This window comes from Drosophila suzukii, chromosome 2R, assembly GCF_043229965.1.
Source record: "Drosophila suzukii chromosome 2R, CBGP_Dsuzu_IsoJpt1.0, whole genome shotgun sequence".
NCBI classification, from domain to species: domain Eukaryota; kingdom Metazoa; phylum Arthropoda; class Insecta; order Diptera; family Drosophilidae; genus Drosophila; species Drosophila suzukii.
This window is the reverse complement of record NC_092081.1, coordinates 10,724,721-10,737,631: the sequence shown is the minus strand read 5'-3', so window position 1 is coordinate 10,737,631 and position 12,911 is coordinate 10,724,721. Positions and strand designations below refer to the sequence as shown.

Below are 12,911 nucleotides of genomic sequence, written 5' to 3'. Positions count from 1 at the left end.
CCTTAGGTTTGCTCTGCATCTTCCTGTTTCCCAGTTCGGTTATCATATAAGTAGTCAGGGATACCAGAGGGGGAACCGGAGTTGGGTGGAAACTCTGCTTCGAAACTAGTTTCATTTGGCTAGATTTTCGTGGGCAAAAGCTGTGAGCTGCTGGTCCTGCTGGTTGCCTCCTTTTTTAGGTGTCCGTCCGAGATGTTTGTCTTGTCATGCCCACCTACAGCATCAGAATCGGTTCTTTGCCAGCTTTGCCAAGCCAAATGCACATAACCAAAATTGGTTACACTTCATACTTAAAACCTTAATACCTAAAGCTGGGACTAAAAGCTTAATGAAGATAGGTTACAGCTACGGTTAGAATTAGAGATAAAAGATGATAGAACCGAAATGGTTCAGAAACCAAGCATTAACGCATTGGTATTACGATAATATTAGTAATAATAACAAATGTTATTTAGATCAAAACATTTTTCTGGTGATATGAATGATATCATATCATATGATATGATAATGATCTATGTTTTGACCTGTCTTTATTTGTTCTATGTACCTTCCTCGCGAACCGTATTTGCCCGAAATAAAAATGGGCCCGCGCGTAACAAGCACGTGCTTGGTGTCGTTTGGGCCACTTGTTTGTACTGCTCTTAGTGCATCAACGTTCAACAATAAATAAATAAATAAATAAATAATAAGAAAGAAGAATATCTAATTTTTTCCAAGTGAGTCTAGGGAACTGATGCGAAAAGTTCTCGCTGAGGCGTGGAAGAAAGTGTTGATGTTGAAGACTTCTTTGAGGCATCTAACTCATCGCATCGAATCCAACCCACCGAACATTTATCAGAGTCAAGTGCATTGAACTTGCATTCGCCGACATGAAATTTATTTGCCCACTGGGGGCGTGGCACCGGCGGCGCAACGCCCATCAGCCAAGTCATTCATATTTTTTACACCCAGATGCATTTGGACAAACAGTTGGTAGTCGCTTAGGGAGATGAAGAGCTATCTGGGGGGACAAAAAGGACATTGACAGCAAGCGTCGAAAGGTGAACTAAAACTGCACACAAAAAAAAAGGAAAGAGAAAAGGAAAATATATATGAGAATTTGCAGAAATGTAGTGGCAGGCTAAAAAGGATGTGGACAAGCTCATGATGATGCCACACAAAAAAAAAAATAGACAGGGAGGGGTAAGAGCAGCATAAAACTTGCGAATGCAGGTGACAGGCATTTGCAATAAAGCTGCTATCTGCAAAATGCCAGGAGCGGAACGAGGGAAGACATGCCACCTGGAGGAAGAGAAAGGAGACCTTTCAGAGATTAACCGTTGACAATGTTGCACGGAATGCGGCAGTCCGTCCGAAAAGCGAGCTTAAGAGCCAGCACAGGCAGCATGACAGAACCATGTTGCCAAGATATTTCCCCGTCAATGGCACATGCCCCATCTGGTGGGTTAAGTGCCGCGGGGTGGAGTTTTCCGGTGGGGGAGGGAGGAAAATGCCTAGCCAAAGAACCCCCACCTTGGCCGCACACAGTTTGACAAGAAGTGGAATGGAAACAAGAATTTCCCAAAGCATAGCTATAAAAGTTATTTGGCTCTATTATGTGCTTCCCGAAAGTTTACTTTATTTTATGGTTTTTAAAGAATTTAACCATTTTTTTCTAAAAATACTTCAAAAAACTCAGGAAGCTTGTATGGTAAATAGGACATAATAATAAGGTTAGTTAAAATATGTTTTTCTGATAGCAGATTCAAAGAATTGAATGACCAACCTTTTCCTCCACTTAGAAAAAATATCATTTCACTTTTAATTTGGTCCAAACTAATTCAGTTAGATCAAACAAATTCCGTTCTTGGGAATATATGTTTTTCTAATTGCAAATTTGATTGAATTTTCCAACAAATATAATAAGTTCTCAGACTTCTCTAACCTTTTCCTTAATTCCTTTTTTCTCCCCCTTTTTACCAGAATATCATTTTACATTCAATCTTTTCCAAACTAATGCAGTTAGCCTAAACAAATTTCCAACGGAGACTACACCAGAAGGGAAAATCAATATTTACATAGACACAAGACCCCAGACAACAACGACTACGGCAAACAAACAAACAAGAACAAGCCAGGGCAGACATTAAAAACAAAAACACAACAGGCCAACAACATGCATCCATCCTAAGTATGTACGGATATATGGGATATATTCATACGTGTCTGGCGATTATGACTGCCTCCTAAGAAGAGCTCCCTTTTTCGTTCGGAGACTGTAGAATGGAGAAGCCCGGAATCCCCATCTCGCCATGTCTAGGCTTCAAACCAAGCAGCAAAACATGCGACAAATTTTACCAGAGAGAGGGAAACCCAAGTGTACAGGGTCTTCCAAGGTATTTTTTTGTTTTGGGGTTAAAGAACGGTGGAAATGCTTTCAGCATTTTCATATTCATCCGCACGAAGAGAGATGAAGGGAGCTGAAGGGGGAAACATGCGGCTGCTTGGCAAGCAAACAAAACAAAATATAAATAAACGGGCAGGCAAATAAAAAACCAAGACGAAGCCAGGATACACTTGGTTAGATATAGGGAAAGGGACTGGGATTTTTTTTAGAACCTAAAACCATGTTCTACAGAACCATTTTTGAGAAAATAGCACAATTTTAGTTTAAGTAGGAACTAGTTTAATGTATTTAAGGATGGGATAAGAACCCTAAAACAAAAATTCTGCAATAATATTTAAGATTCCGTTCCAGTTTCTCAGCTCTTCATAAGAACATTTTAATAGTATACCTTTTTCTTGGTCTAGTAAAGCTACCCCCTGTGACAAACAACTAAGCTCAGAAAACAGAGAAATTCCAAGCACAAGGGGTGGCTGTAGAATTTTTAGGAAATAACTGGCAGGAAGGAAAACCCCCAAAGCGCTTTTCCAGTTGGACAAGAGAGTGCATTGGCATTTGGCTTGGCCAGCAGGCAGGAAAGGATGCCTTTGCTGGCCAGCACAAAATTAGCCAGTGAAAGGTATCCCAGAGAGGCCTCCATTTCTATGTCAAAGTCATTCCACTGGACAATGTAGAACAATAAAGTGCGCCACCAAACGACACACGACACAAGACACGAGAACCCAGCAGATCGAGGGGGCACACCATAATGATGATAATGATGCCAACGATCGGGAGTCGCAGAGTCGTAGAGTCGCGGAGTTGGAGAGACATGCGCGACGTGTCCGACGATATTCTTTCACTGACCATTTGCTGAACACTCGAATTGCTAATCGATTCGATGCCAAACGTGCTCCATGCTTAACCGTACTTAGTCGATCCGATCCGTGATCGAGGCGGATCAATGGATCCGATCCATCGGTTGCAGTGGAAGCCAATACCATTCCCCCATTGGTTCTGGCCACTTTCTTTCTTGGCTTATTTATGTCAGCGAGTAGAGTTCTGTACGGATTACTTGAGCAAACCTTTACCGTTCTCGTTCATGCATAAGCACAGTAATTTCGGCCATTAAATTAATTATGGTCAACTGTGTAAGAAGCATTTCGAGAGCTCTGTGGGAAAAACCCACCCAATTTGCTTGATTTGAGGTGGTGAAAAAGCTAAACCACCCTTGAAACAAGCAAATGAAAATAATACATTTCACTGCGTAAATAGGAAAAGCGAAGCCCTCAATGAATTTCCTTTAGTTTTGGGGTGGCTAAGCAAAGGTTTTCTGATGACAAACCTTGGAAAATTCGATTTATTTAGGTAAGGAATTTTCATTTAAAGTTTGCTTGAAATGTAACAATAGTTTGCGTGCACCATACCAAATTTGATAACGTTTTTAGAAAACATTAGGTTAATGATATAAGGATTGCTAATGGTATTGGGACTTCTAAGCCTATTATAACCAATAATATAATTATTTTATTAACAGGGATATCATACAGAGGGAAATTTTCATGTACATTGTTCTTGATTTGAGAACATTCGTTCTTAAAAACCGTGTAAGTTCATTTTGGTATCAATGTTCTCAATTTTAGAACGAAATGTCGAAAAGACAAAATTTAAATAGAGTTTATTTAACACATTTTTGATAAGTAGATAAAAAATGAAAGCATTTTCAACTTCAATAATGTCGTTCTATTTTTAAGAACATTTTCAACTCAGATGAGGAAGTCAGAATTTTCTCTGTGTAGGCGTCCTAAAGTTCCAATACAATATTAAATTTAAAAACCTTCTGAATATATTTGCTGGTCAGTCTAGGTCCATTACTTTAATATTTACCTACTATTTTAATCATCAGCAAAAACTATTTATATAAATTGTGCTCTGTCTATACACCTTCCACTTCCCATTTTATTTGCACATCCTGACACATCTAAGCCACTTTGACCCCTTTTCCAGGCTATGCTCGGGGACCTACAAAAAAAAGAAGACCGCTCTTTGGGACCGCTGGCCATGCTGGCAGCCATTTGCCCAATCAATGCAACACCGGGCGGACAACGGACTTTTGCACAGCGGACTGTTGGACAGGGGCTAACTGCAAACAAGTTGGCAAACAAACTTCCGTCTCAGTGCGCTCCAACACTCCAACAATCGCAGAGACTCCAACACGCTGCTGACTGATGCCACTCAGTGCTGGCAGCTTATTGTGACCCAAATAGACTGCCATCGGTCAACTGGCAGCCATGCGCCAGAGGAAAGAAAGCTCAGCGCATAGGTACACTCTACTCTGTGGATACAGATACAGATACCGAGATATATAGACAGATATAGTCGGTGAGGTGCAGCTATTAGCTGAGTGGCTGGCTGGGTGATGTCCAACGGTGGAAATCAACCTCGGGTGACAGCTTGGGGGCTGAGCCCTTCGAGACGGCATCAAATGATCAAAAGCCGATCAGAGAAGATCAATTCGAGACAAACGAGACCTTTGCATTGGTGTCGTATTTGCAGAAAGGCATTATAGTGATATTTTTTTCAAGAATAGGGAAGAGAATAAGATTTACTTTTAAAATACTAGTTTCCTATCTGTGAGATACAATTAATAACCAAAGAAAAATTCTAAATGAAAAAATTTTAGGTTATAATTATATGCAGATAGACATAATATTAATATTATTTTATGTTCTATGTTATAATATATATTCAACAAAGAGGATAAGACTTATTTCCTACTTGGTAGAACTAAGAACTAAACAAAAGAGATCGCATTAAACGGATTTAAACTCAACGCAAATAAGCTATGTACAGTGCAATTTTATCTCATTATTAAAAGCTTATTCCAGAACAAATAAAGCATTGATCTACTTTGATCTACCACAATACTTTCCAACCGAAGCAATTAAGTATACGCAGCGTGCGCAATCTTTTAGCAGGGCAATTAACGCCAAGCATGAGGCATGTGGCAACTGGAAACTCACTTCATATCGTTTCAGTTCATAAACAAACCCGCAAAAAAAAGCTTTGAGTTCCCGGCAAATGCAACTGCAACTCCAATTGCAGTTTCAGGTGTGAATAAAAAAAACCGCCAAAGAGCCAAAAATATTTTTAGGCTCTGCAAACATACAAAAACTCAATGGCTGATAAAATCCAGCTGCTGGCCAAGTGTGAAAATGGCCCAAAACAGCTGGTCAGCGATTAGGATTTTTGTGTATTTTTCTTAGTTCTTCTAGTACAGCAGGGCCCAAGCCATGTTCCTTTGTGTTCTGTGAGGCGGATTGTCTCAATCTGAATTTTTGCGGAGCTTTTTTTTTCTTCTCTAGTGGCAGCAACTTAACGGTAAACGGAGGCAAAAGGGTGCCCACAAATGGTAAGAGCAACTCGAATGCGAAAATTTATGCAGCCATGAAGCTAAAGTTGCAGCTGCCATGGCAAAAAAAAAGAAGAAAAAATGGAAAAAACTTTTCTTGGCCGCTAGATAAACTGACCGCAGCCATATTTGACAACGGAACGTGCTCTGGAAGTCTTGGGCCCCCGTTCTTGGACCCATTCTCGTCCCCAATCCGGACTGCCCACTCGGCGATCTTGGTTTTAAATCAATCTCTGGACTTTGGCTGCGGTCTCGTGGCCCTTTATTTACGGTTCAGTGATTTCTTTAGAGGTGAACGGGACACAAATTGCATCTAATGATGAATTTGTTTCACCTGAAAATGGAGCAGTGCGCCCGGGAATGCGGGTTCCCTGGTTTTTGGGTCAACCTCGGTCGACGGCAAAGTGGCACTTGTAATTAGGGAACATTTCGCGATTGGGCTTGGGCCATAAACATGTGGCCAGTCATTTGAGCTATCAGCTGGCCATCGAATTCACGAAGGATTCAGAGACCCACAGCCAAGTGTTTGGAGTGCGGACTGTGGAGTTTGGAGTGGGGAGTATGGAGTGTGGAGTCTGGAGCCACAACAAACAAGCCGAAGTGCTGGAAAAATGCTGCCAATTGCTAGGCACGAAATCTCACAGCTCGTAAATCGATGGCAGTTCGCTCCAGAGAAGGGGACATATGTGCACAGAAGAAAATGCCTTTACATAAAATCTTAAAATATATGTTAAGCACTGTAATTAATAAGAAATATTTCACTTATTTTACACTACATAACCTTAACTTTAGGTAAAACGTAGAGTTTCGAGAATGAAGAGTTCTCAAATGTGCAAAGATTCTTGATGGCCAATATATATATTGAATTTTATCATTATAATGGTTGTAATTATTGAACACTTTTGAATTTGGTTTGCAAAACAGTTTAACAATTCTTAGCAAGTAAACGAAAACTTTCGAGAAAGAAGAGTTCTTAAATGATTAAAGTTTCTTGATGGGCAATATATATATTGGATTTTATTATTATAAGGGATGAAATCATTGAACACTTTAGAATGTGGTTCACAAAACAGTTTAACCAATCTTAAGAAGCTTTTTTTTAAATAAACCAATTTAGCTTAGTTTTTAAATAACTGGATACATACAAATCTTTTCTTTTAAAAGACAAAGTACTCAACTTTTTTTCCCGTGCAGACCAACCCAACTGTATGTTTTGGGGCGTCGCCTGGCGCGCGAATTATGCCACCAACGAGCAGGCAAATGGGAAATCTTTTTTCGGCTTACTTTGCTTGTTTGCCCCCCTCTAACCGCGCGCCCCTTGGCATTCGGCATTCTGCACTCTGCTTTCTGCCAAATTGCAACTGGAGACTTTGCCAGTTGCAACGCGGAGCTAGGAACTTGCAACCGACGATGCTGCACGTGCGCCATATCGGAAACGAGTTTTTGCTACTTTAATTTGGCCAGCCGCCTGGTGGCAGCGGCTCGTATCCAAAAAGATAACTGCTGGCAGGCTGGAAAAGCTGGAAAACCATGCTGAAGGACATTTGGTGTCTATGGCAAATGAGGCGGAAAAACTGCGAAAAAACAGAAATTGCCGCAGACCGAAGCCACCAAAAGGAAAGGTAGTAGAGAAAAGGCAAGGTAGATACCACAAGAAAAATCCAAAAGGGAGATAAAAGTACTTGAAGGTAGAGACTAGGTATTACTTTTTCCGAAGACACAAAAAAAATGATAGTAATAAAAATTATTAATTTAATCTGCTTCCCACATTTTGTAATGGAATAAATAATTGAAAGAACATGAAACATTATTTGTTAGGTTTAAAACTATGTATACATCTATCGGATGTTTATTGAAATCTTCTGTATCTTTGCAAAATACAGAATTGTATATACCCCAAAAGTCTTTACCTTTTAAAGGGAAATGCCTTGCTTTGGATGCTGCATAAAGAAAAGATGGCAAAGGCAAACTGTTTGGAAAATTGTATCGAAATATCTGCGGCTTGTTTGAGTCTGACTTGCAGGCTGTGTTCTCCTCCCCTTTGGCCAAAGTCAATTTTACAAGCAATGAACTCGAGATATTTTCTGCGATCCCCCTTCTGCCCCTCTCCTCTTGAGTTTGAGTACATTTTCGCTGCGAGCATTTTGCTGGCGTCAAAAGTTCTTTTCTGTGGCGTTAGTTTCAACTAGGGCCGAGCCACGCCCACTAAATTGCCAGCATATTTGCTGCCAAAGAGATGGGGAGCAGGCCTTACTTACTAGCCTCCCCCTTCTCCACTACGCCCCTGTCGCTTTGGCAGTACGTTAAAATAGCTCAAGTGGCTGCAGCTAAGCGATGGAAGGGGGCGGACGAGAAAGGGGCATTCAACCTGGTCCACACACTTATGTGCCTTTGGCACAGTTATGCCTGCACTGAGAACAAATCAATAGTCAACAAATAGTAAACTATAAATTTGCAATTACCATTTATAGGTATATAAATGTATTCAAAGGTAAATATACCTATACCAAAGTTAAAGAGTTAACTAAAAAAATAGGTTTCCTTTAAATAGTTCCATTTTCTAATACTTGTATCTATTTATAGAAGTGGTATTCTAAGCAATTGCAAAGTTAAGCTACATTTCTTTTATTTTATCGATATTTCACGACCTTTATGGAACAACTTTTATAAGAGTAGTTTATAAGTATGTTTTAATCAATTCCCATTTAAGTGGGCTTCCTTTTAAAAGTCGAGAAAGTAGCTCTAATTAAGTTCCATTGTAATCTGTTAAATGCATCAGTTCTATAAGATTCTTTAATGTATATGAATTTAATTTAAGTATGCATATTTTAAAAAGTCGGAAGTGCAGTTTAATTAAATAACATAATATCTCCTTGAACACGAGCAAAATCTCTTCATTTCTGTTGCTCTTGTATTTTCTAAACGTCCTAATAAATACCCTATAAAAAGCATTATATACCGAAATTCCTATTTATACCCCCTAAGTCCTAAATACTTAATCGTTTTCCTCTGTGTGGGCACAGCTATTCTTAAAGGCTGCGTCTGCATTTGGACATGAGCTGCCGAGGAACGCAGGCACCTTCTCAACCGAACTGAACTCGACTGGATTCGCACCAATTGAGCTGTGATTTAAGTACACCATAAATGGTGAAGTGCGAGATTGAGATACTGGAACACTTGGACTTCGATCTTGTATACGGGTTTCTTACCTGCAACGATAAAAAAAAGAGAGAGAGAAAAGACGAATAAGTTCGGTTTGCTCAATAATGGCTAATCGTTAGTAATATGGGAGCCCCAAAACAATGCTGGTACTTCAGGCACCCTCCCTGCCTTTCATTCAGATCATCATCATAATTATAATATCCGTTATGGACCCTGTTTTGAGGGTTTACCACCCGCTTCAGTGCTGAATTCATATAAACAGTCTATATTCGTTTTAAAACAAATTGACGCAAACTAATGAACATAATCTACAGCCACATATACACACAGTCACCGGAAGTGCTTCATTGTTCGGCGTTGGGGCGTCGGAAATTGAAAAGCAACCCAAAACCAACATCAAATTTAAATTTGCAAAAAAATAAATAAAAAAGAAAAGAGAACCAACATAAAAGTGCCATTAAAAATTTAGTTAGAGGGCAGCAGCTCAAACTGAATGGCACACACATGAAAAGGAAATTACATTTATGCGAGTGTTTTTTGTGGGTTTTTTGAATTGAACTTGCGTTGTTCAATTTGCCTGCAACACTTGAGCGCCCTCAAAAATACTTTAAACTTTCCGCACTGTTAAGAGCGGTTGTTCGTCACCTCGTTGGTTTGTTTATAGCGATTACTTCATTTATATTTTATTTTAAAAGCTGACCCTTCAATTTGGTAAACATTTTAAGAGGTTTATTTTCAGGTTTAAAGCCTTGAAAATTACAGTATTTTACTAAAAATGCTTGGTAAATTCATTGCATTTTTTATATTCTAAGCAATTAGTTGGTTTAGCATAAGATTATGGTTCTTGAAACTAAACCTGTAATAGAATCTAGTGTGTAATCAATTTTAAAACGCCAACTCAAATGCATAGTTTAGATGACTGGAAATAGCAGTTTTTAGCGCAGTAAAAAAAGAAGAAAATTATTTAACTTTTTTAAAATGAATAAGCAGAAATAAAAAATCAAGCTTGATAATATTTACAACTCTCATTCCAGTTCTTATGTTATAAAAGCGGATATTAAGTTTGATTGCCTAATTGATTTTGTGGCACTTTTCAAAGCTTACAGTTTTAAAGGAACTGTAACTAACGTTTTTGTTTACTTTTTGCAATTATTTCTGGCTTTTACTTGTTGACAATTTCGCTGCCAGTTAGGGTTACTTTTTATTTTATTTTTTAAATCAAATTGCCACAATTACTTTGGCTTTTGTCCGAACTGTAGCACTCCCCATGGATTTTTTTTGCTGTACCCGCTATTATTGTTCAACTCAATTACCTCGCTTTATGCAACTTTCATTGATACATGAAGCGATTAAAGCGGTGAAACAAATGTATAATTTCACAGTCAAGGTCGTTTGGAGGGCGACTTATACAATTCGATTTGTCTGTTGATAGTCATACATGTTCAGATATTTAAGTTGGTTGAACCGTTAAATTGTTAGCCGAATAATAACAGCCGTAAAAAAAATTAACAAAGAAACAAAGCCGTTTTTTTGTACGCTTTATGCCCAAAAAAAAATTAACAACCATCCGAAAAACAGCATAATAAATGGTTATTATGAACGTTATTCCCGGATTCACATAGAAATAAAAATAAAGCAAATAGTCAAAAAGTTTCTCCCAAATATTTGGCTTTATTTCGATATTGCTTGGCAAGTTTGTAAATTATTTGTTTGTCTGCCGATAAAATGTCAGAAATTTTGTTGAAAATATTTTGTGGTTTCAGTCTGTTCACGATAATGTTATCGAGAACTGTCCGCAGGCAGAAAAAAAAGGAAAAACACAAAAAAAGAAACCACTCACAGTGGTCATGGATACGAATATATCCATTTGAAGCCCCTTTTGCCCCTCCTGGTCCCTATTTATTATCTCGTTTCTTGCTCCATTTGCAAATGCCTGAAGCGCCTTTTTCCTTTTTTGCATTTTAATTGAATTACAAGGGAGGAGTTGGCACTCCAAAGAGGGGGGGGATCGAGGTACAGTGGGCTTATAGAAAAACAGTTCCTGGTCGCGTGTGTTTTGGGCGGGGGGGGACATAGATGGGGAACACATAGATGGCGAAAGAGGGGTCTCCTCCGACTCCCAGCCATAAATCTGTAACTGTTTGCTGTACTTGACACATTTCGTGGTTGGAACTGAAGTTGCCTCGTGTTGTCTCGCTACAGGAAAAAACAGCGAAAAACGAGTGTTGCAACTTGCAACCAAATATTTGCGTAGGTGTTCGACCGACAATCGCTGCGGGTTTCGTGTCAATTAAAATTAAACTTAAACTTAAAAATTAATAAATATTTATCGCAGCATGAAAGGAGCATGTCCTACAAAACCGAAGATAGAGATACTCTGAATTTCAGTAAAATATATTACATTAATATAATTAAATAGACAGAGCCACTGTATAATATCAACTATTTAAACACCAATATTATTTCTTGAAGTTATTATTCATTTAAAATGTACGATTTATCTTTAAAATAATGCTGCAAAGAAATGTTGCATTTATGTATATTTTTTCACAATAATTAATCACTAAGCATATAAAAATTTATTTTAATATTTTTTTAAACAATTTAAATATATCTTGTTGTTTTGTGACCAATCAATTAAACTTTTCAATCCGTTGTTATGATATAAATTAATTTTCATTTAATTTAAAGGCTATAAAATATTATTTTCCCCTGAACAGGAATGCTGCATAATTTCCCTCTTTCCAAACAATTAAACATTCCCTCAAGTGCTGCGAAAATACATTATTCATGGTATTATCTTTGCATATGGGCAGGTATTAATGAGTGTGTTATAGCCAGCCACCAACCTTAAACCAAAAGGCCACCTGTGCCAATTATTCGCAGTGATTTCAAGAAGATACAAATATGGCCGGCAGCACAGCATCGGATATTCGGATCAGATGCGAGACAAACATTGCGGCGTGTAAATTCAATCAGTTGTTATTTGTATATCGATGCCATCGCAGTGCAGCAGGTCACATATTACGTATACGTTGAGTGGGTGGCCAAAAGCATTTCCATTTAACATTTCGTTGTAGTAAATCCAGCGTTGTCGGCGTTTGTTTATTTTGTTTTACGTTTAAATTTTTAATTTGTTTGGTATTTAATTAAATAAAAAAAGACGCCAGGAGCAGTGCCAAAATTAATGAAAACAAAACATTTTAATTAATAACGAGGAATATCTTGTTGACGGTAATGGTTGATGTTGTAGTAGCCTGTCATGCCGCATAACAATGTTCTCGTTTTATGCATGTAAATTTACATTTGTATATATAAAATATATAAATATGGATGGCACTTACATGTTTAGCCTATATAAAATTTACATATCACGCATACGCCATGTAAGCCCGCGTGAGCAAGCCAAATGTCATAAAACTCTTTTTTTTTATGAATTTCATTTCATTATATTTAAGTTTACTTCTTTTTACACTTTATGATGGCTGTATGTTGTGTTGTGAATTTTTTTTTCTGTTGTGGTGAATTAAAGCATGATACATTTGCATACGCAGCAAGGGATTCTCGAATATTTATGCTTTCTATACCATATATGATGTGACCTTTTTTGGTTTATTTAAACCTTAAACGTATACACACATTGTTCTCTACGCCATCAAATGGTTATAAAACTTTACCACTTCATTGTTCCCAGCTCCTTTGGCCATCGCAGAAATAGAAAATTCAATCTCAGAAGAGGACTACTACCATCGAGTACCGAGGGAGCTCTATCCATATCGACAGCATCTTTATTGCTGCGAACAATGGGTTCAGCTCGGCAGGAAGTTTTTTCCCCTCCGAACCAAATTATCCACAAAAGTATGTGACATTCTGGCGTTTTGCTAGGCGGCCAGAATGAATAATGCGATTTGGGGGGTGGGGTTTCCCTCTGAAAAGTTCTCACCCAAATTAACGGTTCAATGGAGGGACACAAGA

General features: G+C 38.3%; 1 protein-coding gene across 11 annotated transcripts in view; it reads right to left on the bottom strand.

The window, feature by feature from the left end:
- Positions 1-12,911, bottom strand: part of Prosap (SH3 and multiple ankyrin repeat domains prosap) — a 71,443-nt gene that overhangs the window by 16,917 nt on the left and 41,615 nt on the right. For 6 of the 11 annotated variants that reach the window (XM_065863533.2, XM_065863535.2, XM_065863539.2 and 3 more), the window contains one exon: positions 11,786-11,803. The exons of the other annotated variants lie outside the window; for them this stretch is intronic. In XM_065863533.2, coding sequence (XP_065719605.2) covers positions 11,786-11,803 — 18 coding nt within the window. The remainder of the gene's footprint in view (positions 1-11,785; positions 11,804-12,911) is intronic. 11 annotated transcript variants of the gene reach the window in all.